This window comes from Cutaneotrichosporon oleaginosum (assembly GCF_008065305.1).
Source record: "Cutaneotrichosporon oleaginosum strain ATCC 20508 chromosome Unknown ATCC20508_contig03, whole genome shotgun sequence".
In the NCBI taxonomy this organism is placed as follows: domain Eukaryota; kingdom Fungi; phylum Basidiomycota; class Tremellomycetes; order Trichosporonales; family Trichosporonaceae; genus Cutaneotrichosporon; species Cutaneotrichosporon oleaginosum.
In genome coordinates, this window is record NW_027072172.1 from 2713329 (window position 1) to 2733970 (window position 20642).

At 61.2% G+C, this 20642-nt stretch overlaps 8 protein-coding genes across 8 annotated transcripts; 3 read left to right on the forward strand and 5 right to left on the reverse strand.

Moving 5' to 3' along the window:
* Positions 1-166: 166 nt before the first annotated feature.
* COLE_04275 (uncharacterized protein) lies at positions 167-1456 on the reverse strand (the record flags this gene model as incomplete). Its single annotated transcript, XM_018420510.1, has 2 exons — positions 167-729; positions 835-1456. 2 exons carry the CDS (start codon positions 1454-1456, stop codon positions 167-169), a joined length of 1185 nt encoding a protein of 394 aa, XP_018276308.1.
* A 1263-nt stretch (positions 1457-2719) lies between these two features.
* On the forward strand, positions 2720-3880 carry COLE_04276 (uncharacterized protein; the record flags this gene model as incomplete). Its single annotated transcript, XM_018426078.2, has 6 exons — positions 2720-2762; positions 2796-2917; positions 2954-3035; positions 3082-3176; positions 3223-3339; positions 3374-3880. 6 exons carry the CDS (start codon positions 2720-2722, stop codon positions 3878-3880), a joined length of 966 nt encoding a protein of 321 aa, XP_018276309.1.
* Positions 3881-7489: 3609 nt separating this feature from the next.
* COLE_04277 (uncharacterized protein) lies at positions 7490-8257 on the reverse strand (the record flags this gene model as incomplete). The annotated part of the gene is made up of 1 exon (XM_018419748.2): positions 7490-8257. One exon carries the CDS (start codon positions 8255-8257, stop codon positions 7490-7492), a length of 768 nt encoding a protein of 255 aa, XP_018276310.1.
* Positions 8258-10439: 2182 nt separating this feature from the next.
* COLE_04278 (uncharacterized protein) lies at positions 10440-11138 on the forward strand (the record flags this gene model as incomplete). Its single annotated transcript, XM_018424154.2, has 1 exon — positions 10440-11138. The coding sequence occupies one exon, from the start codon at positions 10440-10442 to the stop codon at positions 11136-11138; it is 699 nt and encodes a 232-aa protein (XP_018276311.2).
* A 474-nt stretch (positions 11139-11612) lies between these two features.
* COLE_04279 (uncharacterized protein) lies at positions 11613-12889 on the reverse strand (the record flags this gene model as incomplete). The annotated part of the gene is made up of 4 exons (XM_018425551.1): positions 11613-11660; positions 11713-12087; positions 12331-12620; positions 12802-12889. The coding sequence occupies 4 exons, from the start codon at positions 12887-12889 to the stop codon at positions 11613-11615; spliced, it is 801 nt and encodes a 266-aa protein (XP_018276312.1).
* Positions 12890-13179: 290 nt separating this feature from the next.
* Positions 13180-15414, reverse strand: COLE_04280 (uncharacterized protein; the record flags this gene model as incomplete). Its single annotated transcript, XM_018424155.2, has 5 exons — positions 13180-14188; positions 14223-14753; positions 14791-14932; positions 15018-15106; positions 15341-15414. 5 exons carry the CDS (start codon positions 15412-15414, stop codon positions 13180-13182), a joined length of 1845 nt encoding a protein of 614 aa, XP_018276313.2.
* A 402-nt stretch (positions 15415-15816) lies between these two features.
* Positions 15817-18062, reverse strand: COLE_04281 (uncharacterized protein; the record flags this gene model as incomplete). Its single annotated transcript, XM_018420969.2, has 7 exons — positions 15817-16182; positions 16217-16927; positions 16968-17067; positions 17107-17143; positions 17185-17503; positions 17536-17760; positions 17793-18062. The coding sequence occupies 7 exons, from the start codon at positions 18060-18062 to the stop codon at positions 15817-15819; spliced, it is 2028 nt and encodes a 675-aa protein (XP_018276314.1).
* A 923-nt stretch (positions 18063-18985) lies between these two features.
* On the forward strand, positions 18986-20374 carry COLE_04282 (uncharacterized protein; the record flags this gene model as incomplete). Its single annotated transcript, XM_018424156.2, has 4 exons — positions 18986-19126; positions 19201-19421; positions 19552-19710; positions 19849-20374. The coding sequence occupies 4 exons, from the start codon at positions 18986-18988 to the stop codon at positions 20372-20374; spliced, it is 1047 nt and encodes a 348-aa protein (XP_018276315.1).
* Positions 20375-20642: the final 268 nt, after the last annotated feature.

Consider the following 20642-nt stretch of genomic DNA (forward strand, 5'->3'; position numbering starts at 1 on the left):
AGGGGCGAATGTAGTTGAGGGAGGGCAGAGACGGACTAGATGAAAAGTAGTGGGGCACCCACCTCCGCCCAATCCCACATCTAGGTATCAGTCGCATGATATGGTATAGTCTACGTCCTATGCGTCCGATGCTGCGTGCCCTCTACCGGGCAGAGATTAAGAATTACTACTCGCCAAGCACGCGCGTCTCGCCCCACGTGACATTGCGCGCATTTCGCTTATCCTTGCCCTCGACGCGCTCCTCCTCGTCGCCCTCACCCTCCTCGAGGCGGCGGATCTCCTCGTCAAAGTCGACTTCCTCGTTGGCGTGTCCGTTCGTAACGAGCTCGTATTCGCTCGCGTTGAGGTTGGACGCGCTGGGCCACATGATCTGGTCGCTGTCCTTGAACTCGGCGGGCATAAACAGGTAGAACGTGAGCACGGAGAGACATGCGCCGCCCGCCAGATCGATCAGGTAGTGGTGGCTCAGGTACATGGTGGCCCACCACAGGATGCCGGTGTAGCCCCAGTACACGGGTTTGAGGAAGGGGAAGAAGTGGCTCATGAAAAGGGCTTCCATTACCGCGCAGCCCGAGTGCAGCGAGGGGAAGGCGCCAAAGACGAGCGGCGCGTTGCCGAACGTCTCCGTGTAGAGATTGCTGCCGAAGACTTTGTCGACGCGCAGCAGACCGCCCGGCGAGCCGGGCATGCCGTAGTTGGCGGGCGTGAGGCCATGAATGATCTCGTACCCTGCGGTCAGCTACTTCGAGAGGAGGGCGGGCATGGGCGTGGTGGTACTGCGGTTGTACCGTACGACGCTCGCCGGTGCAACCACAGCCCATTGCCTCAACTCACAAGGTGCAGCGCAAGGCAGGACAATCTGAGTCCAGACGCCGAACATGTTCATGAATCCAAACGCCTTGCCCCAGTACTGCACCGAACCTCGCGGCCCAAACAGCCACAGAAGGATGGCGACAACAACCGGGAACGCAAAGTGAATGACGCCATACGGCAGCCATGCAATCATGTCGAGCAGGGGGTGGGTGAAGCGGGTCTGAAGGTCGGAGATGTTGGCACCGTACAGCACGCTCTCAAGCGCGGGCAGCAGGGCGACGTGGATGGTCGGGCGGACGTCTGGGGGGATGTAGCGCGCCGAGAAGAAGAGGATGACCCACGACAGCACGGGGGTGGCGGGCCAGAAGAACTGGCCCGTAAGAGGGATCATGACGGCGGTAGTCCACAGACTTGGGATGGCGAGCTTGAACCACCACGGCGCGACCATCATCCACAGGCAGTACAGCCACGTGCTGGCCATCAAGAAGAGCTGCGCAACATGCCCGACTGTGGGCTTGTATGCGCGCACGCGCGCAATCGTTTTGCGCGGGTCTCTCGAGAGGTCGAGACGCTGTAACCCAGCCATGAGGGCGAGGATGATGGGAGCGAAGATTGACGAGCGGGGGTTGGCGACGGCCTGCATGGCCGACGCCGAGCGCCGTCGCACTTGGCGCGCGACGGAGGACATAGGGAGTGGGGGGAGAGGAGTGTACGGCTATGCCGGGCGTGACGGAGCAAGTGGGAAGAGCGATGGGGGTATCGAGAGCGGCGGGCGTGTGTCGCCTCGTTGCTGTTCGGAGACTGTTGATGGACGTAAGGGAATGGAGGTGGAGTTCGAAATCGGCCAGGTCAGCACGTGCACAGACCCTAGCGTAGCAGTCACCGGCAAGCTCACTCTGCAGTCACGATCGCCGTCTGGGGGTAGGACGAAGCGGGGGGGCTGCTCCGACGCCGACGTGGTTTGAGGGGGGTATGAGACGCGATGGGGTGAGATGGGGATGCACCGAGATGCGAAGTGTACACAACGCGCACTGCCTGCGGTGACGTGCCTGGGTTGTGGCGGGAGTAAATTTCCCGCTCGCGCGGCTGGGCGGCCGATGCATGATCGGCTGCGAGCTCACGTCGTTTGCTGTGCACAAGTACGGCTGAGGTTGAGACGCCCAGAAGGTGCAGGTCGCGGCGCTGGCTGTTTGGCGATTCGTGCTGATGCTGGCATGAGCTCCAGACATGACCATTGGCGGTCACAGGCCGTGAATGTCCGGCCGTCTCTATAACACGTTCTTGGACGCCTCGGAGCGACGGATGTTCGAATCCTCTTGCGTCCTGAGGACTTTTGCGTTGATGCGTTCTCCGCAATGACACTGTCTTCTTCACGATCTGCACAATATCTGTGCGTTATCGGTGTGCAGTTTGTTGCTCATGTATAGAGGAGAGGATGGGTGAGGAGATATTGTGGATGCGGCACCGCTGATAGTCGAGCAGTGTCTCCTTCTGCTATGGGCGTGATGGATTGCCACAACGTCGACCAGATCGACCTTCCCTCCACTGTTATATGTATCAACGCTCTGTGTTTTCTGTCCTTTTCTTTCATCTCTTCATCTCTTTCCCCTCACTCCCTCTCTCTCTCTCTCTCTCTCTCTCTCTCTCTCTCTCTCTCTCACACTCTACCTCTCCCTCGTTGTCCATTCTTCCACACCATCATCGAGGGCTGGCTCCTCGCTCCATCCCCGTCTTAGTTCTGTTCCACAACCACCTCCTCCTTGTTCTTCGCTTCCTCCTCTGCATCCTACCCTTCTCCCCCTCGATCACCTCTCTCTCCCCTACCAAGGAGCAGTCTCACCTCCCGCTTGTATCACCCTCTCCTGTACTCCCTCCGCCTTTCACCACCAGCCCCGACTCCCCGACCATGACCATTCCCCCTTACAATCACGTTAGTAGCCATACCGGCAGTGAGCTTCTCGGCTGGGAGGTTGGTGGCAAAGGAAGATATCGCGCCCTCGACTCCCACAGTCTACGACTGCACTGCTCCCGAGTCAACTTACAGCTCCACGAGGAGGAGGTCACACGGCGGCTTCTCTTCGTCCTAGCGCAGTATGGGCAGATTGTGCGTGCTGCTGCAAGTTGACGGCACTGACACCAGCGATACATCAGTGTTCTGATGAGATCGGACGTTCATCGCGACCGATACAGCCCCGCCACTCACCCCTCAACTGCAAACAGCTGTAAGTCCGGTTCATGCACTGATTCCTGAAGCACGTTAACTGCCAGCGCCTGACACAGGCACCATGCCGGTTTCCACAATGGCTTTGGACGCCTACGTGGTCTTCGTGAATCAGACCGACGCCGTGAAAGCCTTTTGCATGGTATGGGCATGACCGGTGGGCTGACAATGTCCCTTGCTGACAGCAGCCCCAAGCGGACCGCGAGATTCTGGGCCCAGTAAAGATTTGGAGCGAAGACGCGCAAAAGATCATCATTTCACGCCTCGAGCCAAACTTCGTTTTTGTCACGCCTGAAGGAGGCTGGGTAGGAAGAGTCGATGAGGACTCACTAACTTTAGATCAAGGTTCCCGTCAACGAACTCTCCATCTATCAAAGCTCGATCCATCTCGCGCTCGCTCTCCGGATGACAGCTCCTCTTCGATTCCTTCTCAGCGAAGTCCAAACCTTTGTCCGACATGGCCCCATTCAAATACGTGATGCCGCAAGTCTGTGGGCACTTCCTAACGATCGCCACGGCTGTTCCCCTCCCTGTGTCAACTCTTTCGACTACCTCCCCAGCAATGTCCACATTCGTCACCACACGGCGGCTAGCGAGCCAGCGTCTCCTATCGCCCCTGAGCGACTGCCTCGAAGTCGACTCGTGACAGGCAGCCGCTACACTCGAGCTGGTTCGAGCGTTAGGTGGCGTTCGCCATCTCCCAAGTTCACGAAGACCCCGCGGGATCGCTCACGGTCACCTCCGGCAGCTAGGAGCGCCTGTTCGCGTGCTGAGTGGACACCGATCGATAACCACAAGTCTTCTTCACTCTACCCTTACGTGTGGCCATCCGCTTCACCACAGTAGCTCCCCCTGATCGCTCTCCTCGATGTCCAGATTCTGTCGTGTAAGAAGTCTTCTGAATTTCATGTTGTTGTGGGCAGTTATGTAACTTCTCCATACCCCAAGTCTTTACGCAATCCCAGTTCGTGTCACTGTACTGTCCATCGGTGTCCAGAGTTGGAGTTTTCTTTACAGCTGCCGTCAGCATAAGCTAGGTCGTGGGCATGGCACAGTGATGCGCCCCAGGTTTGCCGACACATGATCATTCTTCACCTTTGTACCTGCCAACCTTCACAAAGGGCAAACTTCCCCATGCATCTGCCACCCACTCCACACATGTAGCACAAAAAACATTGCTCCCGTCATTGCATTAATATACAGGTATACATGCCATTCTTGTCATCGTTTTGCCCTCGCCACCTCACTTGGAAACGAAACTCCATAAACGTACGGAATTTCTCCGCGGTCACCGCCTGTTAAAAGAAACCTATGCCCCGTTGGCGACAATAGTCGAGGGGTAGAACGCACGCCGCGTGCGCACTACCATCCTCTGAACCGCGAGGGGGAGCGCGATTGGCGGCATCGCCTTGCGCGCGGCAGGCGCACGAGGCTCAAAGTCCCCCGGCGTGATCTGGAGCGCGGGGTCGTCGGTCGCCGACGCGACGTACGACGCGAAGCAGGGGCCGGTATTGCGCCAATACGTGCTGGGCCAGATGACGGTCCAGCCGGCCGGGAACTGGCCCGAGGTGAAGGGCACGTCCTGGATGCCCGTGGCGGTGCGGACAAAGGGCGCGGTCGACGGGCGCGGTACGGCAAGGGTGATGGGCGGGGCGAGGGGCATGTGGACGCTGGTCTTGCCGCACACGAGGAAGGGGCGAGTGTACCCCGCCGCTGCGGCCTCATCGACGGCGTCTCCCTCGGTGTCGTTGCTCTCCGTGGTCTGGGTCGGCGCGGTAACCAGCTGGTGCAGCTGGTGAGCTGAAGCGGGGCAGAAGGCGCATTCGTTCGCGTACGGGGCTGGGCTGTGGGCGCGGGGACCACGGATGGTGGATGGGCTGGAGGAGCGCGAGAATGCCTGGCTCGACTCGAACCCCACGGACGCGCTGCCGGACACAATGGTGGTAGAGCCCGTCGAGCTGGAGCTGGAGCGAGGGACTACAGTACGCTCGCTTGAACTGTCGCTGGCGACCTCCTCGACTTCGTTGTCGGCCTCCTCGCCTTCGTCATCGGCCTCGGGGCCTTTGTCATCGGCACCAACCTCCTCGGCGGTTCTCTCGCTCCCGTCGTCCTCCTTCTCGCTCCCTTCCACAGCCTCCTCGCTGCTGTCGTCGCTGGACACCTGCCCATCCGTCGTCTCGCTGAGGAAGATGGTACTACAACTCTGGCTTCTCTGTTCCTCATCCCCCTCCCGATACCGCCACCGCCAAAACCCGCTAGCCGTGTCATCGATGTGAACGTCCTCCTCCTTTCTGTACCGGCGCTTCGCCCACACGCCCATTGCCACGGCACCGAGGAACGCCACGCCGCCCATGACGCCGCCGACGATCGCGCCCGTGCGCCCCGCCGGCCGGGGCACGAGGCGCACGACAATGTGGCTGTCGTGCGGCTGGCCCTTCCACAACGCGCGGAGGGTCACGTACACGTCCGTGCCGCGGTGCGGGTGGGGCGCAGCGCCGGAGAGCGTGCGCTTATCCACGTCGACTTTGAGCCAGCGGCTCGCGGACGCGGGGACGAAAGTCGCTTTCATGCCCCGCAGAGCGGCCATGTGCGCGTCCATCTCCAAAGTCTCGTGCAGGTCCAGGGTGAAGGGGGAGGAGTCGGGGGCGTAGTACAGCCAAGTGGACGCGCTGATGTCCGTGGCGATTGTGCCGGCTGGCGCCAGGGCCGAGGGGGGAGAGTTGGTACTGTTGCCAGACGGAGTCGTGTCGGGGACGGGGGCCGCGCCGGCGGGGCCGGCGGTGGCGAGAAGTGCGAGGAGGCTGTAGCTCCTCATGGTGTGGTATATGGTCGAGGGTGCGGGGAACAGCTGGGGGCGGGGAAGTTCTGGAGAGGGTGAGAGGGATGGATGCTGCGATTTACAGTCGTGGTCGAAGGAGCAGGCGCTGTCACTCTTGCGAGGCTGTAGCGCGAAGGATGGATGGGGATTATAAGAGCATGGAGCGTACCACTCGCTTGGTTATATGCACGCCAGAGGTCAGGTGTGCTCGTCGCCATCAGACACCATGAATGCATCCGCGTGAGCACAGAATCGAGTCAACAACACTCGATGTTGGCGTTAGCAAGGACTGAATGGCTGGCTGGTCTACACAGAGATGTCTCTACTGAGACACCCAAGGGCAGCACAATGTTGGATGGCGGACTAGTTGTATTCATCGATGGCATGAGTCGTGTCTGACTAGGGTTGTAGAATGGGATTTTGCGAGTGTGAGTGCCACATGTCAGGGGCGGGCGACCGGACTGAATTGACCAGCGAAGTGAGACCTCACTGTGTAAGCACTCGCCGATGACGCTTCCACTGGTGCGAGAATTAGGACGAGATGGCTGGAGGCAGCGAGAATTCTGGCAAGCTCATGTCACCGCAGCTGCATGCGTACGCAAATTATTGACTGTTCGTATGCTCAGCGTGGGGGACGCGGAAGATGGCAAAAGCGGCAAAATCTTATCTCACCACTGTGAGTCGAACACAGGACCTGCGGATGTACTCCTCATTCGAGGGGCTAGGTATCAGATTACAGTCCGACGCTCTACCAACTGAGCTATGGTGAGGGACGTTACGTAATAGCTCCGAAATGACGAGCGGCCAAACACCCTTGCTGATCATGCAAGTGAGGGTTATTTTCGAGGGCCAAGCATGCACCGCCCCGTCCCGCAACTCATTAACGACGCGTCTGTATCGCGACTGCGGGCGGATATGCATGGCCCTGCCGCATGCTGCGAGCATGGTCACCGCTTGCTGCGATTGCGTGCTGCGAGTTGTCTGCTGCGTCGAGCCTGCGCGCCGCCTGCTGAGCTACCGCTCACCGAGCCTAACCGCATGCTGTGCTGCCCAGCCAGCCGTGTATTTCGGTGGAGAAGCCGCGGCACACGCGTACGGCACGCTGAGATCTGTACAGAGCCACAGCTGCTGTAATCAGAAGACGGCCCCACCGATCGCTGAGGAGCCGAATACCAGGTGGGGCGTAGCCTTCGGGACTTGGCATGGTGGAGCTGCCGATCGGCCAAGTGCAATCTTTCTGATATCAGATGAGAGTTTGGAGGGGCGTGACGCCCTCCACCATGGAGCCCTTAAGAGTGATGCATGCTAGGTATGTACAAGTGGTGGGATACAGGCCGCTTCGTTGGGCCAGCCGCGAGTCTGCTGATGTACAACGATCTGGTGCAGATGCTCGTGCGGTGATGTGGTGTAATGCTAGGCGCTGCGCCGGGCGGCGTGAACGTCCGTGGTGCTTCCCGCGTCGATATGACGAGTGGGCTTCTTGCTTCTGTCTTCGCCTGATGTCAGCATGGCGTTTCGGTCACGTTGCGTTCGCGCGTGCGCGAGAAAACTCACCTCGGCGTCCGCTACAAGGCCACTAATGAATACAATGCGTCTCGTCTTCGTGTCCGTCTGGCTTGCTTCTGCCCGCGCCAAGTTTACTTGGTCGACCGGCGGCGGCGGCGGTCGCGCCATGCCCCCACAAGCTTCTTCATGAGCGGAGGGTTCTTCTTGGTTGGCGCGGGAGGCGCTGGAGCGCGCGGGTCGAGCGCCGAGCCCACAGACCGCCGGAACGTTACGATGCGGTGGTAGTACTCGGGAGTTGGGGGGTCGCGCTTGCCCATCCACACGATGCCGTCATTCACGTCCTCGTCCACCTCGTCCCAGGTGTCGGAGGACGAGCGCGAATGCGACGCCGACAGGGGGTGGGGGCCCGAGTTTGCGTCGATCGACGCGCGGTGGGCTGCGGCATACCGCTGCGCCGCTGTTGTTGGGGAGAATGGAGGGGACATGTAGATATCCATGAGGGCCTTTGGGACGCTTGGGCTGCGCTCGAGGCACTTGCCGAGGTGCTCGATGTCGCGCATGCGCGTGATCGGGGAAGTGGGGTTGTCAAGGTTGTAGTGGTACGCAGGGTCGGCCTCATACTCAAACGCATAGTCTGGCCCGTCGCGTTGATCCATGGGGGTTGTCGGCGACGTCGGTGCGTCCGAGACCGAGGAGGCAGGGGAGCGGTACCGGGGAGAGCGGGCTGCCCGTGTACGCGTACGCGTAAGGGCGTGGGTGTACATGAAGGGGTCGACAAATCCGCGGAAAGGGGGAGTAGGAGAGCGCTCGCACTTGGACAAAGGCGCGCCGCCAGCGGCAGCAAGCGTCGTGTCAAAGGCGCTTAGCGACAGAGTCGAGACCGACCGGAAGAGCGTCATCGGTCAGCTGGGGGTGGTAGTGGTGGATGAGGGAGAGGGAGTGCTGTTGCAGTTGTGTGGAGAGGAGGGAGTGTGTAGTGTGATGTGACGAGAGTGGCGCGGCGCGCAGCTGGTTGATATCTAGCTCGGAATGCGGAGCGGAAGGAGAGATACGGCACGAGTTGTCGCTCGGCGGCAAGTTTTTGGTGGTGCGAAGGGGGCAGGAAGGCGCGAGGGCTCGTGATGGGGGCCGTGCCGGTCGGAGGTTGGGGTTAGATTGCGAGACTGGGATGGAGGGGCGACAATGGCCGCGGCCGCGATCGAAAGAAGCGGTCGTGCGAGGGGGCTGGGAGGCGGTAATGGGTAGGGAGTGGGATGTAAGCGTCTGTGCGGGCGTTATTTATGTATGTGGGTCGTGCGTGTGATCGATCCAGAATGCGTCGAGGTCGTCAGGTGCAGGCTGGCCGGACTGGAGGCGCAGATGTGGATGTGTGCGGTGATGAAGGGATGTGTAGGGTGTGGTAAGATTTGATGTGTAGTGTGTATCGTCAACTTGGTGAATGCTGTGAAAGCGAGAGATGAAAGACAGACGGAATGAATTGCGCAGCAAACAGGCAGTGCGGTGCGTACGGGTCGGAGGAGGTATGTGGTGAGAGAACAAGGCGAGGGCAAGGGATGTTGAAGCCGCCCGGACTAGCCTGGGTGGGTGGCGCGCGTCAGATTTAGTTAATGACGAGTCAACCTTTGGCTCGAGTGGACAAAGCTTGTTTTGGTGCTTGGTGCTTGGCTGTTGCTTTTCTCGTAGCCATCTGTACGTCCTTGGCTCTTCCGCCTGAGTCCTATTCTTTCGGACTCCTGGGCTTGTGGCCTACTCCTTGCCTGGCTGGCCTGCCGCCATGGCGAGTTACGGCATTGTGGCGCAAGGTCTCGGGAATGCGAGAGATGAGCGAGGCTTCAGCGAGGCAGGTGAGAAGAGGCGTGAGCGAGTGAGAAACAAGGATCAGAAATTGTGGCGTGGCCTGGGCTGAAGGGCGGCTAGGGTGGAGATCGGGCGGAACTCTTTTGCTGCTCCGCCTGCACATGCCTGCGCCTCTCCTTGCCACGCGCACCCCTCATGCCCCCGGCCAGCCTGGACAATAGCGCTAAATTCGGACGGCGCCGGGGGAGCTACTGACCCGCTCGAGACCCTGTTCGCCAGATCTCGCATCTTGGGTTTGCTGGACGGCAGTCTGCCTACAGACGGTGGTTCCGCATCCTTATTCCGTGCCGTCTTTGCCAGGATTGATAGGAAGGCACAGAGGGAGCTGTGGAGCGTTCCCGCAGACCCGCAGAGACAGTGCAGAGTCTGGATCTGTCATGTGACGCACAAAGGCGAGCTGTTCATGTAATCTTCAACCTTAGCACTTGAGAGATGGAGCGTGCGAGGCGGAGCGGCAGAGGAAAGCCGTTTTGGCAGGGAGCCGATAACAAGCATGTCTCGAATCGACCCAGGGCGGGGGGAGAGCGCTGCGAGGTACTCGATTGCAAAAGTCAGGTGATGCTGCCTTCCAGCTGATGACGACTCTTGCCACCGTCAGTCGCTCATGGCTCATCCGCTCGATCCGCTCATGCCGCTCAAGCAGGTCACGCCGCATCTGTCATGTGACTCCTGCAGTCCAATCCTGTCTGCGCGTTGCGCGTCGCTATCGTGAGAAGCTGCAGCGCAGTCAGTCAGTACGCCAAACACGCCTCGTCGTCGCGCGTCTTCTGTCACGCCGTGGAGTCCGGAGCGGGACGCACCTGTCGTCATCGCGAGGGTGGGTATCATTCCAGCCCATGGCCCAAACGCAGTACTGCAACGCCGCGAGCCGCGAGGGTTACACTCACCCGCAAGACGAAGAGGGCGTGACGTGGCACTGAATGCTGAATGCAGCTTCGCGGCGCGACTGACTTTCTCACGCTTTCCGCAGTCCTCGATCGACGCCGGGCCTGCTGCGCAGCTGACGACGATCCAGGTAGATCTGGTAATCCACGCTGCACGCTGCGCTGTCCCGCTCTTTCAATGATCAATGATCAATGATCAATGACTTGCACTATCTATTTCCATCCAGCATACAGGCCATACACCGTCTGCCCGCTGCGCCGACGCCGAGCTGTTTCAAACATGGAGCCAACGTCTCCCTAGTCCCACTCATTCGTGCCGTTCCTTAACATCCACTCATTCATGTTCAGAGGAACCATTCAGCGCTGCCCCGATTTGGACACTGCCAACACTGCCTGGACCGCTGACGTTCCTCCGCGTTCTACAGGCTCGGTGCCGTCCCAGATCTCGGCTGCGTCGCGCGTACACCCCTTCGTGATTCTTATCGGCTGGCTCGTCCAACGCGCTCGGCTGGCTCGTCACCTCGCATCAGCCGACACCGAGACGACAGTCACCAAGCCACCATGTGTTCACCGTCTCGATCGGTCACCGCTCGCACCATCGGCTCGAGTGCGAGCGCGAGAAGCTCCCTCCGACCCGGCTCATCCCGCACTCGATGTCAAGACGTTCTCACGCACGTTCCTCCATCGTCACCAGCTTCCACCCGGTGCCTCCGACTCTCCTTCCTCTTTCCTCCGACCCGCGGGCTCCTCCTGGTACCTCCGACCATTGCCTCTGACCCTCCCGATCTCCCCAGCCCGCTCGCACCGGGCGCGAAGCGAGTCCAAACTCGGTGGTGTCTTGGTGAACTGGTGGCTGTGCTCGCACTCAACGTCGAGGTGGGTACCGCCTCCCACCGGACTAATCTCGCCGCCTGTCCCAGGGCGGCAGTCCCCGGCTTGGCTTTGCGTTACGGAAGGCTCTTCCTCAGGCGTCAGCCACCGGCGGGGGTCTGGACGCGTCGACATGAAGGAGATGATGCTCGCCACTGACGCGCGCTGACCTCTGCTTGATTGCTTGAGAATATGCGAGATTCTGCTTCATCCCGCGGCCCGCGGAGGAGACAGCCCGCATCCGCCGCTTCTAGTGACCCACCGCTAGGTGATTGCGAGTTTTGAACTTTGAGCGGCGCGCGCTACTTCCCTGCCTCCACAAGCTCTGGAGACCTGGAGAATGACTCGTGCTCGTTCGTGCCGAGCTCGTTCATGCGCCCTCGGCCATGTACAGTCGCTCCAGCAGGCCAACGGCGTGGAACGCGGGCTGGAAGCTGGAGCAGTATGGTGGATCGAGGAATGCAAGTTCCTCACGCGCGTCCTGGATATCCCAGTGCACGTAAGTGCGTCCGCCAACTCAAAGACCAGCTTGTCCTGAATCATGATGCGTCACAGTGCTTGGGACGGTATCATCAGCTGGTCATGTCCAGCTGCCGACCCCGCCCCCACCAACCCTACACTATCCGATCTGTTGCATATGCATCTACTTCTTCTCCTCGGCGGGGGGAGGCGGGGGCGGGATCTTGAAAGTCTGGGCGTCAGTGAGTGAGCAACTCTGGAGCCTTCCTCCTCATCCAACTCACCTCCGGGGTCGACTCAGTGCCCGGGCCAACCTGCTCCCACGGCGACGCGGCGTCGGCAAAGTTGCGGAACGCCTGGGTGAGCTGGAGGGGCTCGTAGACGACACGCTTCTTCTCCTCGTCGTAGCGGACCTCAGAGTAGCCTGTCAAAGGGAAGTCCTTGCGGAGCGGGTGGCCCTCGAAGCCGTAGTCGGTGAGGATGCGGCGCAGGTCCGGGTGGCCCTCGAAGAAGACGCCGTACATGTCGTACACCTCGCGCTCGTACCAGTTTGCGCCGTTGTAGATGGGCACGGCGGAGGGCACGGGGTCGACCTCGTCCGCGTACGTCTTGACGCGGATGCGCGACTGGTGCGGCACCGAGAGGAGGTTGTAGACGACCTGGGGTCAGTGGGGACAACATAGGAAAGGGCGGGTCGCGGGGGGGGGGGGGGGGGGGGGGGGTAGATATAGACGAAGGTCGATGACGAGTTGTGGACGGCGGCGCGGCACCGCGGCGGCAAGGAGCGAACGCTGCGGCGCCGCCTGCGCGTCTTCTCGCCAGTGCTCCGCGCCACGCGCCTGCCATCTGCCCAACATCCCCTCTGCCCTCCACTCGTCCCACGCGCTCCGCAGACAACCCACCTCAAACCGCTTCTCGCGCGTAGGGTAGTCCACAGCCGTAATGTCCACGACCTGCTTGTACTGGCAGTTGGTGTGGTCGCGGAGGAAGGTGAGGGTGGGGATGAGGCCCGAGGGCGCGACGTAGACGGTGAGCTCGTCCTTGTACACGCTGAACTGCTGGATGTACTTGGGCAAGCAGGTGGTGATGTACTGCCCGTACTCGTGCAGCGGCGTGTTGACCTTGGCCGTGACCTTCGCAGGGTTGACGCCCGTCGGCTCCTTGAAGGGCGGGGCGGAGGGCTGCGCCTGGGCTGGGGTTAGTGGGTGTTTCAGCGAGCTAGGCCGGGGAGACCAGAGAGGAAGGAGAACATGGAGAGGGGGAGGGAGGAGGAGGAGGTGGGAGGCGGGTCGGAGTGTGAGTGGGAGGGAATGCCGCTGGAGTGGAGGGGACGAAGAGGGACGCCGGAGGTAGGAGATGGGAGCCGCACGCACCAAAGACGGCCGAGGTGCGCAGCCCCCTGACGGCGGGGCGGGCACGGAGGCACCGGAGCGCGGCGAGCGAGGACCTAGCGGCGGCCATGGTGATGGTGTAGATGGGCTCGGCGATGGTCAGCGATGGTCACTGCCCTTTGCAACTCTCGGCTCCTCAGTGGACAGGGCGGCCTACCGCGGTGCCACCCTCGGCGTTTCACCGGGGGCATCCAACACGTGGCTTTTGCCACCCACCGCGAACCGCGGATTCAGCTGCAGGGCGGCTATGCGCAATGCAGCCAAGCACTCTCGCCCTCGCTATGCTCGCAGCTTCAATAATCCAATCCATACGATACGTACACCGGCGACTCACGCCGCCGGGCTCTAACTTTACTACTCCTACTCCTGCATACGCCTGAACGTCTCCTGGATCTCGGTGTGGAGCTGGTCAAACTTGGTCGTCATGTCCTGCTCGCTCTGCGTGTTCGGCGACTCGAACTTCTGCTGCGAGAGCTTGTACATGACGTCCGAGGCAGCGTCGCGGACCTTTGCAAACGTCAGCTCGCCGCTCTCCACGGCCTTCTGCGCAGCGTCGTTGAACGCCATGAAGTTCTTGAGCATGCCCGCCGTCTTGTAGAATGGGCAGTACCGGTCGTACTCGGAGATACCGTTCTGCTGCAGGAAGTCGTCCTTGAGCATGCGCGCGACCTCGAGCGTGATCTTGTCATTCTCGCCGAGCGCAGACTTGCCGACCAGCTGCACGATCTCCGCAAGGTCTTTGTCCTTCTGCAGAATTTCCTTGGCCTTGGTGCGCATCTCAACGAAGCCGGGGTTGTGCTTCTCGTAGTGGGGGTCCAGGACGTTGAGGTACTTGGAGTACGACACGTTCCAGTCGACCGAGGGGAAGTGCTTGCGCTGGGCAAGCGCCTTGGAGAGACCCCAGAAGACCTGCACGATACCGAGGGTGGCGGATGTGACGGGGTCAGAGAAGTCACCACCGGGAGGCGAGACGGCGCCAACAACGGAGACGGTACCGGAACGGTCGGGCGAGCCGAGACAGGTAACCTTGCCCGCACGCTCGTAGAAGCCAGCAAGCTTGGCACCAAGGTAGGCGGGGTAGCCCGAGTCGGCAGGCATCTCGGCGAGACGACCGGAAATTTCACGCAGTGCCTCAGCCCAGCGCGATGACGAGTCGGCCATCATGGCGACGTTGGTACCCTGGTCACGGAAGTACTCGGACAGAGTGATACCAGTGTAGATGGAGGCCTCGCGGGCGGCGACGGGCATGTTCGAGGTGTTGGCCACAAGCGCAGTACGCTTCATGATCGGCTCCTCACGGCCGTCGCGCTCGAGGGTAAGCTCGGGGAAGTCGGCCAAGACTTCAGCCATCTCGTTACCACGCTCGCCACTGGACGTCAGCTTGGGACTACTGAGCAGCTCACCATCCGACGTAGATAATAATGTCTGAGTTGGAGAACTTGGAAAGAGCCTGCGAAATGACGGTCTTGCCGCAGCCGAACGCGCCGGGGATGGCGGTGGTACCGCCCTGGACCGAGGGGAAGAGGGCGTCGAGAACACGCTGGCCGGTGAAGAGGGGGTACGTGGCGGTCTGCTTCTCGGCGACGGGACGGGGCGCACGGACAGGCCAAAGCTGCATCATGGTGTGCTGCGTCTTCTTGCCCTGGAACTCGGTCTCAAGGACGACATCCTCGACGGTGTAGCTGCCCTTCTCGGCGATGTGGGTGATGGTGCCCATGGCGCGAGGCGGGAGCATGATCTTGTGGTTGTCCACAAGCGAGTTCTCGTAAACCGAGCCGAAGATGTCACCGCCCGAGAGGTGGTCACCGACACCATACTTGCCGGGGTTGAAGTCCCACTTGATCCCTCGGTCGAGAGCCTGGGTGTTGATACCGCGCGGGATGTAGATCGACTGCGACTTCTCCTGAATCGCCTTGAGCGGGCGCTGGATACCGCTGGACGTGTCAGTAAGTGGCGGGACACCGGACGTACTCGTAGATGTTGGTCATAAGACCGGGACCGAGCTCGACCGAGAGCGGCTTGCCGGTACGCAAAACTGGGTCGCCGACAGTGACACCGGATGTCTCCTCGTAGACCTGGATTGTTGCGCGGTCGGCCTCGATACGAATGACCTCTGCGAGTGAGCGGGAGCCGAGCGGTGCCGGTGTCGTCGTCGCGACAATAATGCGGTGGCTGGCATCTGCATAGCGTGTACTCACCACCGACAAGCTCGTCGTGACCGACGCGCACAAGCTCGTACATGGCACATCCGCGCATGTTCTCGCCGATGACGACGGGACCGGAGACACTGTGTGGCCGCCATCACGCATCACGTGGGTGTGAGTGGAGGAATGCCGGCGGGAGGACGGGGAGTGCGACCAAGCAATCCAAGAGAAGGGTAGCAATAGAGTGAGGCAATGATGTCGAGTGCAGGTGAGTAGATGGGCCGTAGTGGGAGTGTCGATGATTAATACGGCGTCAAGACGGAGAAGCAGCACGGCGTGTGTCAGCTCATGCCTACACACCACACCCGCGGACTCACGAGAAGACGGAGCCGAACATGCCCTCGCGCTCCTCGTCCCGGATCTTCGTGAGCTCCTTCTTCGCCCGATCCATAGCGCCGGCCTGGCGTCAGCTGGGCGAAACGCTGGTCGACAGCGGTGACGTCGTGGCAGGCCTAACACCGTCGCCATCGCCATCGCCATCGACGACGCAGTACGCACCATGGTGAAAGGTATACTATGTGTGCCGGTGTGTTAGGGGTGCAGAGCTCGAGATCGAGAGCTGCGGAGGGGATGTGTAGTGAAGTAGTGGACAGCGAGCAGGCAGTAAGCAGTAGTGGTGTGGCTTGGCTGGCGATGATGGCACGGTAACGCCCCTGACGTCTCCCCACGCGGTATCACACCCACGTCATTCTCGTCGCCGGTGGCGATCAAGTGGCAGTCACCTGCAACTCACCATGCCGCATGCATGCATACGCTTGGACTCTATGCCGCCAAGCTCTAATGCTACTCGCTACTATGCGTCGCCCTCCTCCGCTTTGCGGTACACGCTCGCGCCCTTGCCCCAGCGCCCGGCCTTCTTCCCCCATCCCTCCTCGACGCCCCACGCATGGTGCTCGGCGAGCTTGGGCGCGCGCCGCCGGATCTCGATCTCGGGCTCTTCATACGGCCCGAAGCGCGAGCCCGCCTCGGTGGCCATATCGTCGCCCTTGGGCCCCAAGCTCCCACTGCCGCGGTGTGGCGACGCCGACGCGCGCGTAGCCGGCGCCGTCGCGTCCGCGTCCACGTGCGTGTGCTCCCACCCCCGCGCAGCGACGCCGCATGCTTCGGCGGCGTACGCCGGCGACGTGGACATTTCTACAAGGCGCGACACGGCGCGTTTCTGGCGTCAGCGCAAGGATATATGAGAGACTCACGTATGCGAAGCGCTCGTCCTCGCCTGTGAAGATGGACATGACAGCGAAGCTAGAGCCAAGGTCGGCACGGTCTTGCTTTTCGCGTTCGGCGCGTGTTTTGGGATTGTAGAAGGAGACGTTGGCGCGCGGCTGCGCGCCAAGGGACTCGGAGAGCGCTTCGGCCGCGAGCAGGTCGTGCTGCTCGGGGTCAATGGAGGGATCGAGGGCGTCGGGGAAGAAGAGACGCTCAGGCCGCGCCTCGGCGCGGATGACGACCTTGCAGCGTGCCTCGTATAGGGCGTCGATGAGGTTGATAAGGCGGCGCGCCTCGTTCTTGTTTTTGAGTAGGAGGATCGGCACGGCGTCAATGTAGAACGTCGCGAAGGTCGACGCGAGGGTAAGGTAGTCTGCTGGGCCGAGAGGTGTCTCACACAGCTCGGCGAAGGGGAAGCGGCACGCCTCTGCCTTGGCCTCGGGCACGCGCACGCGGCGGCCATAAACCACCAGATTGACGGGGGCGGACTCGCCTGCCTCGGCGGCCCACAGGTCGTCGAATGCTCCGTCGCCCGCATCAAGCCACCGCGGCTCGAGCTCTCCCTCGCCCGCCATCTTTCGCCAGTCCTTCCCGCTGTCGAGCTCGACGACGTCGCACCGGCCCTTGAGCGAGTCGAGGAATGCATGCATCCGCTCCTTTTGTACACCGTGGTGGTAGAGGTCGTCTGGGACGCGATTCTGTGACGGTCAGTGCTCCGTACTAACAGCAACCACTCACCGAGCAGGAGATGACGACACCACCAAGACGCCAGTACCAGCTCAGCACGTCGCGCAGAAGGGCAGCGCTCGACGCATCAAGGAGCTGCAGCTCATCAAAGCTGTGGTGAGTGACGTCCCATGCCTCTGAGATGACGCACTAGAGGATGTGGTATTGCAATATCATCTCCTTCGCGACTGTTGTGAGTGCCCGCCCACGCTCGCCCACCTATACGTACTGACAAAGGGGATCGTATCCCTAGGGTCAGCGTACGACGGCTCGGACATGGCGAGGTCCGTGTCCGCGCCCTCCCTCCAGCGTCCGCTGGCAAACACGGCGCGCCACCCCTTCATTCCAGCCAGGACGCGATTCAGCTCGGCCTGAGTGACAGGAGTGTCTCGCCGCCGGCGCTCCATCTCGGCAAATACCCGCTGGTACAGCCACAGCGTGAAGGCGTGGTAGTGATGCCGCGCCTTATTCTGCGTCGGCAGCGCATCGAACAACATGCTGAGGAGGAACGACTTGCCGCTGCCCGGCGGACCCGTGATGAGGATTCCCTGCGGTCAGCTGCGCCGACCCACAGGCATACCTTGGGTGTGGTGAGGAGCGCGATCTCCTCCTCGCCCGACAGGACTTTGACGAGGGCGTGCTCGGCGTCCGAGTTGCCGAGACCGATGGCGGCGGCCTGGGCGGAGCGGCGCGCTTTGGTCCGGAACCACGACTGCGTGAGCTTCTGCGGTGGGGCCGGTCCGAGTTTGGCCAGCAGCTCCAGCGGCGGCGTGTAGTCCCGCAACTCGTTGTAAAGGTGTCGTAGCTGGCGTTAGTGTTGCCGAGGCAGCTACGTACTCGCATGACGATGCGGACCTGCTCGTCGTCCCATGTCAAGCGCCCGCTTTCCACCAGCCCGCGGTAGACTTCCAGCAAGTCGGTCTTGGGAGGCTGCTGCGCATCTTGCAATGCCTCTGGCGGTGCTTCCGCTCCAGTATGTGTTGCGTACAGTCTCCGACCCGCGGCCAGTGGCACGGAGCGTGCGCGCAATACATGCCACGGCGCCAGGGCGATATTACGCGGCGAGCACACTGAGTGGGCGGCGAGACGGGACGCGTGTCGGAGCATGGTGATGAGTGGAGAGCATGGAGTGGTGCTGCAAGTGACGTCGCGATGTAAGAGAGTTCGGCAACGTTTCTCCGTACCCCGTGGGGTCGGTATTCTGCTGCGCACGGGTGATGCGGGTCAACTCGAGAGATTATGAGGATGATGAATCATGATGGGATCAAGAGTCCACGCATCAGACAATAAAATGATTAAGAGGTCATCAAGTCATCAAGTCGTGGAGAACGGGGGCTGATGCGCTGCTGCGAGCTGCGAGCGAGATATGCCGTGTTGGACAGAGATTTATGCGGATATGATTTCCGCTCTGATGATGGACGGAGATTGCTGTGGGCATGTCATGTCGGCAATGGCAAGCTCGTGATGGCAGCGATGTACAGTATAAATCTCGTCGCACATGTCCCATCTCGTGTGTCTCAGTGTCTCATCTTGATCGTTGATGAGTGGCTGAGGTAGACGAGACACGCGGCATTGCATGCATTATTAACCGCGGAGAGTGATAGCGTGCATGTCTTTTGGGGTGAGGGATGATTGGCCCGAAGTAATCCGACCTCGTACGGTGAGGGAGCGGGAAGAGCCGGGCGGTGGGTGCCGGGCCGGGGGTGGGGAGGGAAGGGGGGAATTGCCGGAGGTTGCGCTGGAAGCCGCCCGAGCTATCGGACGCGGAAGTCGCGACGCGCCGTCAACCGCTGCCCCGCTCCCCCTCCGCGCTCCTCCGCTCCCTCCGCTACCCTCCGCTCCCTCCCGCCCTTGTCAGCAGCTCGCCTAAGCTCTCCCATTCATTTGACCTGACACGCTACTCCCACGCCGAGAGCCTTGCCTCCGCCCGAACCTGACTTGACACTTCCTATTGCCTCAACTCATCGTTGACCAACCATCCTCTCTTGTTTCCACTCTCCTCTCCTCTCCACTCTCCACACATCACCACCATGTCCGACTCCCACGCCGCCCCCGACTTTGAGGCTCCCCCCACCGACCTCATCACCCTCACCCGCCACATCCTGGCCCAGCAGCAGAAGCTCGGCGCTCAGGCGTCGGGTGACCTCACCATGCTGCTCGTTGGTATTCAGGTATGTCTCGACCTGCGTGCACTTGCGCTTCAACTTTGCTGGCTGCTCCACTGATCACCCGCTTACACTATCAGGTGACGTCCAAGTACATTGCCTCCAATGTGCGCAAGGCCCGCCTGATCAACCTCGTCGGCCTTGCCGGCGCCTCCAACGTCCAGGGCGAGGACCAGAAGAAGCTCGACGTCCTCTCCAACGACATCATGGTCAATGCTCTCCGCGCTTCGGGCAAGGTCTCGGTCATGGTCTCGGAGGAGATTGACGACCCCATTCTCGTCAAGGGCTCCAAGGGCACCTAGTGAGTTGTACTGGCAGTGGAGTCGGAGCGAGGAGGTTGAGCTGCGGTCGCGAGGGCAGGTCGCCTCACCAGCTCGCACTTGCCCGCAAGAACCCGATCGAGCATTCCTCGAGCACCTGTTGACCCCCAGCGCTATCGTGTTCGACCCTCTCGACGGCTCGTCCAACATCGACGCCGGTGTCAACGTCGGCACCATCTTCGGTGTGTACCGCGTTGCCGACCACAAGGAGGGCTCGGTCGAGGACGTGCTCCGCCCCGGCAAGGAGATGGTTGCTGCCGGCTACACCATGTGAGTGGAAGCGGGGGCGCTGCGACGGAGAAGCAGAGGCCGAGTTGCGAGCCTCGCAACGCTCCCCTTCGCCTAGATGTGGTTCTCGGACGCCCAGCAGCCTCTTGTTTCACTCTCTACGACACCCGCTGACTTCAGGTACGGCTCGTCGTGCAACCTCGTCCTCACCACTGGCCAGGGCGTCGACGGCTTCACCCTCGACGAGTCGCTTGGCGAGTTCATCCTGACCCACCCCGACATCCGCATCCCCGAGCGCGGCAAGATCTACTCGTTCAACGAGGGCAACTCGCTGCACTTCCACCCCCCGACCCTCGAGTACCTCCAGAGCATCAAGTACCCGGCCAACAACAAGCCCTACTCGGCTCGTTACATCGGCTCGATGGTCGCCGACGTCCACCGCACCCTCCTGTACGGAGGCATCTTCGGCTACCCCGACGACAAGAAGAGCAAGGACGGCAAGCTGCGCATGCTGTACGAGGCCTTCCCCATGGCCTTCCTCACTGAGCAGGCTGGCGGTCTCGCTACCACCGGTACCCAGCGCATCCTTGACGTCGTGCCCAAGAACATCCACGGCCGCTGCCCTGTATTCCTTGGTTCGAAGAACGACGTCGAGGACCTCCAGAAGTTCTACGCCAAGTGGGAGTCGCCCGACAAGAAGTGGTAAAATATCATGTTGTAGTTGTGTGGCATGCAGTGTGAGTAGATTGGTCGAGGGCAGCGAGTTGCGTACCGCTAGCGACGCGAGTGGTGGGTGCTGCCGTCGCGGCTGATGGGGAGGCTTCCATACTACATTTCAGGCGGCGCTTCACCAGACGCAAACACGCAAACGGTAGGGAGCCGTGTCAGCCGGGATGGGACGGAAATGGCGATGCCGTGCCGCTCACGGCTTGCGTACTCACGACACACCAATATGCTTGTCAAGTCCCACAGAT